Source organism: Panicum virgatum, chromosome 1K, assembly GCF_016808335.1.
Source record: "Panicum virgatum strain AP13 chromosome 1K, P.virgatum_v5, whole genome shotgun sequence".
NCBI classification, from domain to species: Eukaryota; Viridiplantae; Streptophyta; class Magnoliopsida; order Poales; family Poaceae; genus Panicum; species Panicum virgatum.
The window spans coordinates 2,987,782-3,000,852 of NC_053136.1; the positions used below are offsets into that span (position 1 = coordinate 2,987,782).

Here is a 13,071-nt window from a genome sequence, read left to right on the forward strand (position 1 = left end):
CATGAGTCTATTTTATTGTAATTACTTTTCGACTCGAAATAAATATCGATTTCTTGTTATATCTTTAATTGTTTCTATCATTCCATAGAAATGGAATGAAACCATGTACAATCGAACTAACATGTGGGGGCCAGTTGTCATCCTTCCATCTTTCTTCTCCCCTCCGTTCTTTCTTCATCCGCTCAACCGCAGCGCCTCCAACCCCGTCGGCCCGCGCCTCCGACCGCCGGCCCTTCCTCCGCCTGTGCCTCCCTTTAGCCGACGCCGCTCATCCCCGGCTCGCTTGAGCAGGAGCTCGGCCGCCGCCCATCATCCCCGCCTCCCCAAGCGGGAGAAGCGAAGCCTGCCCGAGTTCGGCCGCCGCTGTTCATCCCCGCCTCCCCAAGCCGGAGGGGACGCGCTCGGCCGCCGCCGCTCCGCATTTTGCCTCCTCCACCGCTCCGCATCTTGCCTTCGCCCTTCGCCCTCACGGGTATCTGCTCGCCGGCGTCCGCCGCCTCTCCGCGGCGCCGGCATCGCCCATCCTCGCGCCGCCGAGCCCGCGTCGTCCATCCTCGCTCTGCAGCGCCCGCGTCGCCACCTCGCGAGTCCGCGCTCGCCCGCGCCGTCCCAAGTGCGGCGAACCCGTCCGCCCGACTTGATGGGTCCCACCCACACATGCTAATTAGTCAAGGTCAGTGCGGAGGAAGAAGGGAAGACGACGAGCCACCAAACAAAGCCCCCCCAACCCTCCTCCATCCCTGATTTTCCACGCACCCCCCCCCCCCCCCCCACCCCCTCAAGTCTCCGGTCTCGAACTCTCGATCCTTCGAGAAACCCGCTGACGCCGCCGCCCCCCGCCGGCCGCACCCGTCCATAGACGGCTAGGACAAAAACCGCGGCCAATCTCCTCTCTCTTCTCTCCCGCTACTACTTATCGTCGCCCTCGCCGCGCCGCTCAGATCTCCGGCCGCGCCTTCGCGTGATCCCCCATTGGAGGGGATCCGGCCTGCGTGGGCGCACGAGGTAACGCGCACTTCATTCCTTCGATCCTCTCTCGCCCACTTGCGGTGTTTAGGATTCCCGATTCGCGATTCGATGTCGTCAATAATCCTGGAGGGCACTTTGACCCGTGCTTTTGTGTCGCCAATCCATCATTTGAAGACCCGGGATCCGCGCGGCATCATAGGTTGGGCTGTGACTCTGATGGGGATGGGTATCTGGAACCGGGGTTTTCGTGGGCTTTAGGATAAGATGACATATTAGATATACTTGGTTCAAATAGAGATACTGTTGGAATTTGATTCCCACATTTTTTAGGTTCTGCTGATGCTGGGTTGAGGTGCTTGCCTTTGTTACCAGTGTAGTAGTTACTTTGCACTTTGCAGCATTTGTGGTTACCGGCTGACAAAAGCTCAGCGCAGCGAACCCATTGGAATTGGTTAAGCTTTGTCAAATCATATAAACAATAGTTGTAGGTCACTAGGCCCCCACCGTTGAACCATAGCTTTAGTTGTGAACTCTAAGGCTTCCAGTAAAGTAGAGGAAACGATTAGATATCAAATCTGAAGGATTCGCTATGAAGTATGTTGGCTTTGTCCAGAATTTGTTGAAAATCAAGCTAAACAAAGCATGAGAAATAATGCTTGCTCTGATTAACATAGCTTATATAAGTATATAGTAGTAGCTTATAAACTCCATATCTGATATGCCTATTTTCCAACCAAACTTTCGGATTCAGTTAGACATACTTTAAATCATCATGATAGATTCTATGCAACTTTATCTAATTGACTTGATTTTTATGTGGTGTCATGTTGTCATAGCTAGGAGTTAATCTGTTTTAGCCTTTCAGTCACATGTTACTGATTGACAGGTGTCTTGACCCTAATTTTGCAGGACTTGTTTTTATCAAATGACTGGCGAAATGCTTTCCTGGTGATGTATGGGTATGATTTGGGTGTTGTTTATAATGCAGTTGGCTTCTCATGGCACTCAAGCAGAAGAAACAATGCAGTTTGTACACCATTGTGATCACACAGATCTGTCAGATTCACAGCCAATAAGTTCACAACTAAACACTGTAGAGAGATCCACAGAATGTCTAGCCTCATGTGAAATCAAGCCAGTTAGCGTTGACAGTGACAATGAAAATATTGATGCCAATGAAGAAACTCACCTTGTTATTCAAGACGTTCCTCAATGCCGGATTTGCCTTGATAATGAAGGTTCAGACCATGACTTGTAGTATTTTTCTTAGACAGTTCTTAACGATTTTGAAATGCCTTTTTATGTTTTTAATATTCAGTTTTTTTTTTTTTGCACTTGGAGCAGGCGATGACTTGATTGCGCCCTGCCGTTGCAAGGGAACACAGAAGTATGTCCATAGGTCCTGTCTTGATAACTGGAGATCGACAAAGGTATGGATTCTTGAGCATCTTTTCTCTATAGTGCACAGACTTGTAGACACTCAACTTTAATTAGCTGTGCTGCACGAAATCTCACACTTTTTAATCATTAGTCAAGTTGACTCTAAGTAAGTATGTCTGTTACACATCACCCAGGAAGGTTTTGCATTTTCACATTGCACCGAGTGTCGAGCTACATTCTTGCTTCGTGCAAATGTTCCTCCAGATAGATGGTGGTTAAGGTTGAAGTTTCAACTTCTGGTTGTTAGGGATCACACCTTGATCTTCTTTATTGTGCAGCTGGTAAGATGCTCACACCTTTTGTAGTTCAGTGCAACAGATTACTTTTCTTCAGTGATCTCACATTAGGATTATATTTCACAAAATCACTGTTTCTCTTTCTTTTCCCCAGATTTTATTTATTTATCTGAAGCTAGAAGCAGACGTATGAGTTTTCCTGTTTTCTGCATTAGGGAAAAATTAAGCATCATGCATGCTCCAAACCATATGTAGCGCGGTTTCCTAAATTAAGTTCACCTCTTTTCCCCTTTTCCTTAGGTTGAGTACCTAGACCAGGATATGGTATGGTATTCTTTATCATTAGTTCATTACGTCGTGGGAAATCAACATACAATATTTTATATAATAAAAAAGAGGCATGGATAAATAGTGCACCATGGACTAATATACATATTTGTTTTCTCTTACAATCTTGGTTTTCCTTATTGTCTGATAGGTAGTTGCTTTCTTGGGTATGGTGGTATACAGATTTTATGGAGATGAACTGCGGGAAATGTTTGGTTATGAAGAGCACCCATATGCTTTCTACGCCATGGCAAGTAAGTTAATCTAATAGTTTTTCAAAGTGACATCTACAATTGTGTTTTGTTCATGTAAGAGTTTTGTTTCAGCTGTGATTTGGAAAACTTTCACGAATAGCTGCTTATCTTTGAAGCTCAATGAGAACCATACTAATGTATTTTTGTTTCACTGGAATTGTCCAATACTTATTTATATTTAAAGAGTCAATGCTGACAATATGTTCTGGCATTTAATTTTGTAGAGCAAACCCTTATTTACAAAATATGTTTCACACAGCTACTTGAGTACGGTGTGTAATTAATATCTCTTTATGTATCTCTTTTCCATTGTGAGGACATGTCATCTCTGTGTAGCTTATGCTGTGAGGACTTATCAACTTGGTGTAGTTTATGATATATCAGACTATCAGTAACATCTTTGGGCCTTAAAGATAAAGAAAGAGTTCATTTCATTTTATGTTAGTGGGCCTTGGTTACTCAGTGTTACTTGTGTCATGTTGGAAACTATCTTGCAGGACTCCACTAATCACACGCTATTATAGTTATAACCCTATGAATGTTTTTGTAGTTAATAACTTAGAAGAGATCCCACAGATTATAGATGGACATGATTAATACAAAATTTTATGTGCTTGGAACTAGATAATATATATAACCATTTAAAAGCACGTAAAGCACATAACTGGAACTCTGGCAGACTGGATGAGAATGCAGTGACATACATCCCTTCCCTGTTGTCATTTAACTGAACAAATTATAACTGCATATGCATCTGTACCATGTTAACTGCTGTATGTGTACATGAATTAGAATTTTTATCTGTACTTCACATGAAACATTTGTTGAGGAAAAAGATTAATGCTTGAAAAGTTTCTCAAATTGCAGTATTGGCTATTGTTTTGGTTGGTTTGCTGTACGGGTTCTTCATTGCTATAATATGTGGGCAGAGGATAACAGAACGTCATTACCATGTTCTTGCAAAGCAAGAGCTAACCAAGGTCCGTGAAGGAAAGAGGAAAATTCAGCAAGTTGGATTGATTTCTTTCTCCTTATGGCTTACTGTCTTCTTCTTTGCCCCATTGAACTTGTATTAAATAGCGTTTGATATTCCAATGGTGTCAGGAGTATATTGTAGAGGATCTTGAAGGAGCTGATCAATTGCCAGACCTTGATCCTAGCCATGTTACAGAGCTGAAGGTATTGGGACTCTATTGAACATAGCTGCATATGACATCAGGTATGCAATGTTGGACTGTTTGCTTTACAATATTTACATCTCTAGAAAAGTATCTCCTTTTAGCATGTAGGTGCAACTATAACAAAGCTCTCAAATATAAATTAATCACATGAAATGCTTCTTCAAATGTTTAACATTTCAGATTTTTCTTCAGACCTCCACAATCAACTTCTACAGTTTTTGTTTGAGACCGTTGCCTAAATTATTGTTTTCCTCCATGATTCATAAATATCTTTGTGATTCCTAAAACCTGAAGCACTTCTCCAGCCCTTTTCTTTGCATATCCAGTACTATTGATGCATGCTCGGAAACAGCAAATGGCAAAAAACAAAAGAAAACAAACAATACAAAGAGTGTCAGCTTTTTCTCCCTTGTTTTCTGTAGCACTAGCAAACCTTGACGCTTGTTGTGATGGATCAGCAAACCTAGTTCATCTATGTTGTCCTTGGACATAGAATTTGTTTGCCGGATTATCAATTGGACAATGCATGCAGCATCTGGGAAGTAACTGACACTACACTTGTCTGGGTTCTACTAAGAATGTTATGTATGGTTTAATGAGTTGCTCCTACTGAATAATACAATTTTGAATGCCATAACTAGCTCTTCTGAGGAATTGAGCCTAGCTCAGTTGGTTGGAGGTGTGGGTGTAGACCCCCACCATTCAGGTTCAAGTCCTATTCGACATGAATTTGGGTGCCTTTTTCTTCTTATTTAGAAAATATGTGTTAGTACCATGGGAGTTTATCGATAAAATTTCATGTGAATACTCTTTGGTTTCCTCAAAGATGGATAGGGATGTTGCAGTTGCAGATATGAAATAAGATGGGCTACTGATTCCAAGAATTAAATTTAGAAATATTGAATATCGAGGGAAAAATTTTCAGATTCAAAAGGGATGCATGCAGTCAATAAATTTGGGTTTCATCCACATATGCTGAAAACCAATTTGATCCAGTTCCTTGGGAATGTTTGCCGAGGCTTCTGATGCCTAGATTACTCTGTACCTTATTTCCTTGTGTCTTGGAAAGAGGACCTTGTTAATTCAAATTCCCAATCCAAATCTGCAAAGCTTGCATATGATGGTCATGCATAATGCTATGATTCATATTTGGTAGTCTAAATTGTTTATTCTGTAAATAAAATGCCCTAAAATACTGCAATGGCAACAATTTAAATGTTGAACGAGGAGTTGCCTTCATCAATAGACATGGCATCAATTCTTTGGTCCCTCCTGGGACTATGATTTAGGAAACCTAAATGTCCTCCCTTCCCCTCTCATTCTTCTTTTTTCTTGGAAAAAAGACAGTGAATGTAAATTGATAGTCTGAAGTATCAGCAGTAATGACGTCTGATAAGTCATAAGTGTGACCACCAATTTGGGAGCTCAATAACAACCAGAACAGAAGAACGTGTGGAAGGTTTATGGTGCTGAGCCACTTATGATTTGCAGCTATTTTCAGTTGTACCATGTCATGGTCGGTGCAATGATTATGTTTAAGCATGCCATTTAATTTTCTTGAGATAGAGTATTGATGTTCATGATGAGATACTGTTTCCTCTATTATCCAGTACAATCTGCTGGATCAGTATTAACTAGACAGCTGCAGAATGATGGCCATAGTTGAAGTTATCAGAAATGGATTGGGATACTTGTTTAAGGATTTACACTTTCACATGCCCGATTGTCATCTGTTTCATCTATAGAAGTCTTGAATAGTTATGATGCCCTGTTGTTGGGAAATCACTTATATTTGTCACACTTGCCCCGCCACTTTGATATCTGGGGATCTCTTCTATATGTTTCAGGCACTCTGGCTCGAGTTAACTTTCTTGTGTATTTTTTTTTCCAGGTAAACATCGATGGTGAATGAGGGAAAAGCATACCGGAAACAAATCCTAGGTTGATGTTGCAAGAAATACATACTTCATTTCCCACTTCAGCCGGAGACATAAATGGGCCTTTGCGTAGCCCATAAACTCTCAAAAAGCAAATCTCTTGCTCGTTTGAAGCAGTTAGAAGATTCTTTGTTCTCAGTGTAGGCTTGATAGCTTTCAATCAAGATAATGGCATTAATTATCACACATCTCAACATACGAGAAAGATTATGATAGAAGTGCTAGGGTGCCGGTCTGAATGGACATTTTTGTAAAGTAGTAGCATATTTCTATTATTTCTTTATTCAGGTTCATAATAAATACATAACAGCTAAGATGCAAAGGCGCTGTTCGTTTGTACGTGCCTTGCAAAATTTAAATTGCCAAACTTGCAATCTTTTGCATTTGATCATTTTCATTGAATCAATCCCTAAATAATACTATTTCAAAACAAAATCAACTAAATAATATACCCAAGAGCTGGATGTGAGCAGTCTGTACACGTTGCACCACTAAGAAAATGGTATTGATGCGGACTTATGCTGGATATCTTGACTTTGCTGCCTTCATAATTTGGTCTGCACATGCTAGTCTTGTACCTGTGCATCCTTTTCATTGTTCCTTACATTTTTCTAATTTTTCTATGGTTGCTAGTACCTTGGGACCTGGGATGTGCTGCTGAAATCAGGAGCACGCTTGCAGGAAGGTACTCCTGCCTTGATGCTTGCATTGTTAATAATACAGCAGGCACCTGAAGGTGGAAATCATTAACAGCCTTGTGGAACCATCTCATGTGCAATAGTTATCAAGATTCTAAATTTCCAATCTACTATATTCATAGACCCTGTTTTGAATAAGTGCAATCAAACTTTTTTGGCTTTAAGATTTAATAGTATATTGTTTAGTGAAGGTGAAAGTGAATCAGACCCTTGGTGACTTGTAAAAAGAGAATTACAGGCAGTGCTGCCTCAGTGCTTGTCACGTGTGTGAATAGCCATCATGGATCTGCATGAACTTGCTCCAGAAAATGCCATGATGTAACCACGGCGACTGTAAGTTGTGTTCTTCTAACTTTTGTTTAATTGAGCTGTCAATTAGCCATGACTCATGAATCCTTGAACTGAATCTCCTCTAGTTCCACTTGGTTGGATTGCTGAAGAAGCAACATGTTTTTTGGGCCTCGCTTCCTACCAAACAAAAACTCCAATCCAATCATCTAGTTTCTTATATTAGGACAACTGCACTCAACTCGGCCAAAGATCAAGTTGCTTAACTTCCTAGCTCTTGACGAAAGTACCATGTTCTACCATCACCACACTTAAGATAGAAGGAATCTTTCTCATTTTTCACATCACCAAGGAACTTTATTACTTCGATTCCAAGTTTATTGACCTAGCTAAGACAAGATTCAAGCCTTTGCTGGGAGTTAAAGACCCACTAATGGGGATCCTAAAGCTGATTGTGGCAAGAGCCTGGAAGGAAGCAACCATGTGTAGCAAGGGGGGAAAAAAAGATGCCACCCACCTACAGCTTTCCACGATATGCGAGCATGTAGTAGCTAAATGGCACTGTGATGGTGACGCATGAGCATGGCGATGGATGTGAATTAGAGACAGTGACTTGTTCGCTTGTTCCGTGTCAAAGAGTCCCAGTGGAACTCAACTCTTTGATTAGGTGGGACATTATGATCATGATTAAATTTGGGCATTGATTAGCTCACTAATAAATTCATGCATGAATGCAAATGCCAGTTTGTTGCATGAGATTGCATGCATATGTAGTATGTTATTGAATGGCACAAGTGCACATCAGCACTTCAGCAGTTACAGACTAGTTCAATGAGAGCAATGGCCCATGAGATGGTACCTCAGCAGAGTTAGTAGCTCTGGAATTGTCCAATTGAATTTGTTAGCTTTTTGTTAGGTCCATACCTTCCTCATTTGGCTCTAGGGCCCTCAGTCCGAGTGAACAGTATTGCGGCATTGCCTCTTCATTCGCTACCTAATCACATAATCAAGGGCCAAGAACCACTGATTCGCTGCAATAATATTCTACCACCACAGCAGCCAATGAATTTCAAGCAATTTTAAGATGCACAATATTAATATGTGGCGTGAATTTTCTTCCATCACTGCATACTCTAGTTGACAAACAGACAAAAACATGATTATTTCATAGCTGGGAATGAAAAGGTTGCACCAAAGTCAAGGAGGAAGTTGGTAGAGGCATGATTGTGATATGGAATGGCAAATTTCACATCAGTGAATACTGCCATTTTTTTAGGGCGAACCATGACATATGTCACATAGCAATCTGTTTCTCTTTCTAACCTGGGCCGTGTTTGGTTAGTTTTCGTGGATTTACTGTAGCACTTTTGACTAAAAATTTAGAGCGGCAAACAAAGTCTAATTACAAAACCACCTCCACAACCCCCCGTGTAAATCGCGAGACGAATCTAATGAGGCCTTTGACCGCGCGATTAGAGGATGGTTACTGTAGCATCGCTGTAGCAAATCATCAATTAATTACCACCATTAGATTCGTCTCGAAAAGTTACACTCATCCCTGAAAAGGTTTTGCAAATAGACTTCATTTAGTACTCCATGCATACGAGATTCTCTTTTCGAAAAACGTGCGCGAAATTTTTTCTCCGTAACCAAACACGGCCCTGTACATCTCCTCAATCACTGAATTGAGTTGCTGGTTTCTCTCAGTGAGGGGTCCATCATGTGTAGCTTTCAAGCACAGTAGTTTAACAGTGGGTTTGGTTTCCTAGTTTCTGCGATCTCTTGACTCTGTTGCATGCATCTTGATGGGGAGAAAGACAGAGATGGCACATGGAATCAAATGAACCATCTTGACAGCTAGTGGTTATACTCCGAAATAGTAACTCTTTTCAAGCAGTTAGTGATTGATTCACTAGTGTAAGCGTAACTGAACGAGCCAGACACAGAGTTCATTTGGTTTTTTCTTGCTAGACCCAAAATGTGAGAGGGAAAGGGAATGGTAAAAGTTCTGGAGCAGAATGGCGATTAATGATGGAACAAAGCATTTACAATATGACAGTGTTGCTTTAATCCTTTCTTGGTAAGGTAGCAGCTGCTTTATCACACTGCATAGCACTACACTGTCATAATAGAGTCAAATTGGTGAGTTGATACTGATGCCTCTAGCCAGTTGGTGTAGATGAATCAGGCCATAGTAGTCACATCCAACAGATACCCAGAAGCTTCAAATACTCCCAAAGAAAAGTTTGGGTTGTTGTGCTAAACACAGCTAAAGTTATGCTCAATCATGTCCTCCCTACAAACCCTGAAATACGAGATTCCTGCTTTTCTAGAATGCAAAGAGCGACTGTTGTCGGAATACGCTAACTTTATTACTGAAAATACCATGAACAGCCTTTCAAGAACATAAAAGTATTCATGTAGCAAGGACTTAATCCTTGTACCTTTTGCCCTTCAGTTTGTGCATCCAGTCACAGGCCATGATCTTCATTGGCTGTTCTCCAAATGTCTGTGGAGAGCACTGGGGGTCACTCTTTTCATACTCTTCCAGGTAAATTCCTATCCCATCCTTTAACCTCCCATGAATGCACGCTGCCACCACGCTTTTGGCATTGCAACAGCATGCTTTTGCACACTCCATTTCCCCCCTTGAACACTAGAAACAAAACCCTAAGCTTCCTACAATGACCATTCAACATGCATGGGCCGAAATAATGCCCGCATTTTCACCTTCCATTTCGGTCATTTAGAGTGTAGTCAAAATCGTACACCGAGGTGAAAAAATGAGGGTAAACCAGCATACTAAGTTTTATAAGTGGAGAGGAGCATTGCTGCTTTACAGAGCAGTGTGTATGCAGGATCAGCTACATCTGGTACAAAGGCAAGGGGCAATGTGCATGTGAGTGTGTACATCATTTGGTTTTATCTTTTCCATTTGCAGAAAAGTTGCTCCAAAAACAATGATAAAGCCGGCCGACCAAGCACAGTTCTCTGTTGCCGATGGGCGATGGTTACCTGCAACATGGAATGCAAGGGAATCAGACAAATGCAATCAGATTCTGCCAATTGTCTGTACAATTCTTAGGTAGAATCAAATGGTTCGTGTCTGCGAATTTTTAATCCGCGCGCTTTATGCTCTTGGGGAAAAGCAATATGAAATTCGCCAGAATTCAGCACCAGGTGCAGTTATACATCCAGCATTAACAGAGGATCTTCTTTATAAAGCATGTTTCATAATAAGTTCAGGAAGTTGTTCCTTGCCTCTTTCAGTTTCAAAACCTAACAAAAATGCTACTTTCAACCACTCAATAAATTCCACGCACCCTTTCTGAAAACAAAGAAATTTCACGAACCTATCCACGATATTATTTTTCTTCAAAAGGAAAAGAGAGCACCCAAACGCTACATAATTTCAGGCATAAAGCCTTTTATGGAAAGCCATACATATTGGATTTTACGCACTTAAACAAATTTAAATTAACAAATTACTTATCCTTTGCAATTAACAATGACTGAATCTAACCTAAGGGGCCTGTTCAATTACTGACGGGGCAATGTGACTGAACATGAACACAGCAGCCTTTGTCTGCAGCCTTCCCCGTATGAGTGCGAAGAATCAGGCCACATGGGCATAGGAGACACAAAGCCAGACTAATGCATGCATAACCCATGGTCTTAACTCATAACCAAGTATTCAAGTGGGCACAAGTACAATTCTGCCTTGGTTTCCGCAAGAAGGAATCCAGAGATCATATTTTATTTTTTTCAGGCCATATGTGCGCGTGAGGAATCGTGTTTGCGCTAATCACTGTCGGACTAGTAAGATCTGAGCTACTAAGCTACTGTTAAGAAATTCCTATCATTGACAAGAACTAGTCTTATATATACCGCATTATGCGCACTTTGTGCTATATAATTTTGATCTTTATTCTATGGAGAACTGTTAAGGCGTCCTTTATTCCAATTCCTTATTCGGTTACTTGATTTTTACTCTTAAATTTCAAAAAGCTTTTATTCTGCATAACCTTTGCATCTCCAGATTAAGATGTTTCTAGGCTTTTTAGTCATATTTGTGCTGCAAAGCCATTTTTTTAAAAAATGATTCCACTATTTTTCTCATATTTTTCGATAGTATTTGTCTGAAATATATAAGATGCAAATGTGTCAATCCCAAAAGAAATTGAAATACCCCAGTCCCCTGACCACTGATTGTAGCATTTGGAGCAGTGTCTTGTCAGGTTTCCCTAGTCTCATCTCATGTATGTGGCATGAACCTGCCCTTGGACCCAAGTGAACTATGATCCAAAAGCAACAATCAACGGCATTGAGATTCTTTTCCTCTTTTCCTTTCATATTTTGTAAATTGCAAGTGCCAGATGTGTAATCGCAGAGGCAACTCGTGTTAAGGTACAAAACACAAGGAGTAAATTTTCCCTCATATCTCCAATCTCCACACATTTTATATGTAAAAAACAGTACTTTGAAACACCAAGTGGTGTTAAAGTAATGCCACAAGAGTAGCTGAAGAATCTTGAGAGATACTACCACCAAGAAAACAAAACTCCACTGTTATGGGCCATGTTTGGTTGGAGGGTGGAAAAAATTTGATGAGAGAGAAACGATGCTTTGACTACTAATTAGGGGTATTAAATAAAGTCTAATTACAAAATTACCTCCACAACTGTGGTACTGTAGCAGTTGCTCTAGTTAATGAGGTCTTTGACCGCATGATTAGAGGATGATTGAGCTCGGTTACTGTAGCATCACTGTAGCCAATCATGATGAAATTTGGCTCATTAGATTCGTCTCGAAAAGTTACACCCATTCCTAAAAAGGTTTTGCAAATAAACTTCGTTTAGTACTTCATGCATGGATTCGTCTTTTAGTGCAAAAGTTTTCGTGGAATCATCCAAACATGGCAATGGCTCTCCAGGGGCCATTTCCTAATATATCTACAGACACCCCAATTTTCCTGCTGCAAGCAACATGCACTGCATTATAGAAAAACAAAATGCAGAAAAATATACACACCAGCTATAGCCTGATCAAGCAGAAATATGGGTAGGTAATTCACTTGGCCATGAAGAAAAAAAACTTGAGAAATGTACCATTTATTTATAATGAACTACACAGTCCAAACTAATCATGCCCATGTCAGGGCTTCGGGAGGGATTTGTGCATTCACATAGAGAACAATCAGGCTAGCACCAATGCTGATGAATCTGAAATCTCAAACAGTCTGTAAGGTTTTTTTCTTATCCACCGACTTCCGGATGATCGTCGGCGCATCTGCCACCGTCCACCGACCGCCCCAACGTCTACACCGGAAGGACCGGAGATGGAAGAATATTCCGGCGGTTCTTCACATATCTTCCTCTGTGGGTGGAGATGAGGAAGGGCTGAGGCTTGGGCTGCAAGATGGTGAGGTGAGATGAGGGTGACCACCTCCTCCTTGGCTTTGATTCCCTCCCCTTTGCAGAATGGCTTCTGCAGCAATCCCCTCTGTGTGAGAGCTGGCTCTACTCCATCAATGTAGCTACCTCCCAGCCCCAGGCATTGCATGTCCATTGCACCAATTGCAATTGCAGTGCGGTGGTCCATTCCATTGCATGCCATAGTGACCATACAAAAGGGGGCGTTTAGTTCCCAAAAATTCAAAAGGGGGCGTTTAGTTCCCAAAAATTTTCACCTCGAAATTTGTGACTTTCTCTTTGAATACATGCATGGAGCACTAAATATAG

At 41.3% G+C, this 13,071-nt stretch overlaps 1 protein-coding gene across 8 annotated transcripts; it reads left to right on the forward strand.

The window, feature by feature from the left end:
• Positions 1-772: 772 nt before the first annotated feature.
• LOC120639614 (E3 ubiquitin-protein ligase MARCHF8-like) lies at positions 773-7,304 on the forward strand. 8 transcript variants are annotated; one of them, XM_039915813.1, is made up of 8 exons: positions 774-1,005; positions 1,879-2,207; positions 2,314-2,399; positions 2,544-2,690; positions 3,124-3,226; positions 4,094-4,206; positions 4,331-4,445; positions 6,299-6,735. In XM_039915813.1, exons 2-7 carry the CDS (start codon positions 1,925-1,927, stop codon positions 4,421-4,423), a joined length of 825 nt encoding a protein of 274 aa, XP_039771747.1. In that variant the 5' UTR covers positions 774-1,005; positions 1,879-1,924; the 3' UTR covers positions 4,424-4,445; positions 6,299-6,735. The 8 variants fall into 8 exon arrangements, with proteins under 8 accessions (XP_039771792.1, XP_039771747.1, XP_039771701.1 ...); XM_039915767.1 differs by lacking the exon at positions 6,299-6,735 and adding an exon at positions 6,978-7,304 and having other exon boundaries at positions 775-1,005; positions 4,079-4,206; XM_039915687.1 differs by lacking the exon at positions 6,299-6,735 and adding an exon at positions 4,830-5,044 and having other exon boundaries at positions 775-1,005; positions 4,079-4,206.
• The last annotated feature ends 5,767 nt before the right edge of the window (positions 7,305-13,071 follow it).

Bases quoted from the DNA above. Each gene is read 5' to 3' on its own strand.
- LOC120639614 (XM_039915767.1), top strand. From the start codon at position 1,925: ATGGGTATGATTTGGGTGTTGTTTATAATGCAGTTGGCTTCTCATGGC. The intron at 2,208-2,313 runs GTTCAGACCATG...CACTTGGAGCAG, and splicing joins GATTTGCCTTGATAATGAAG to GCGATGACTTGATTGCGCCC. The intron at 4,207-4,330 runs GTCCGTGAAGGA...CAATGGTGTCAG, and splicing joins CAAAGCAAGAGCTAACCAAG to GAGTATATTGTAGAGGATCT.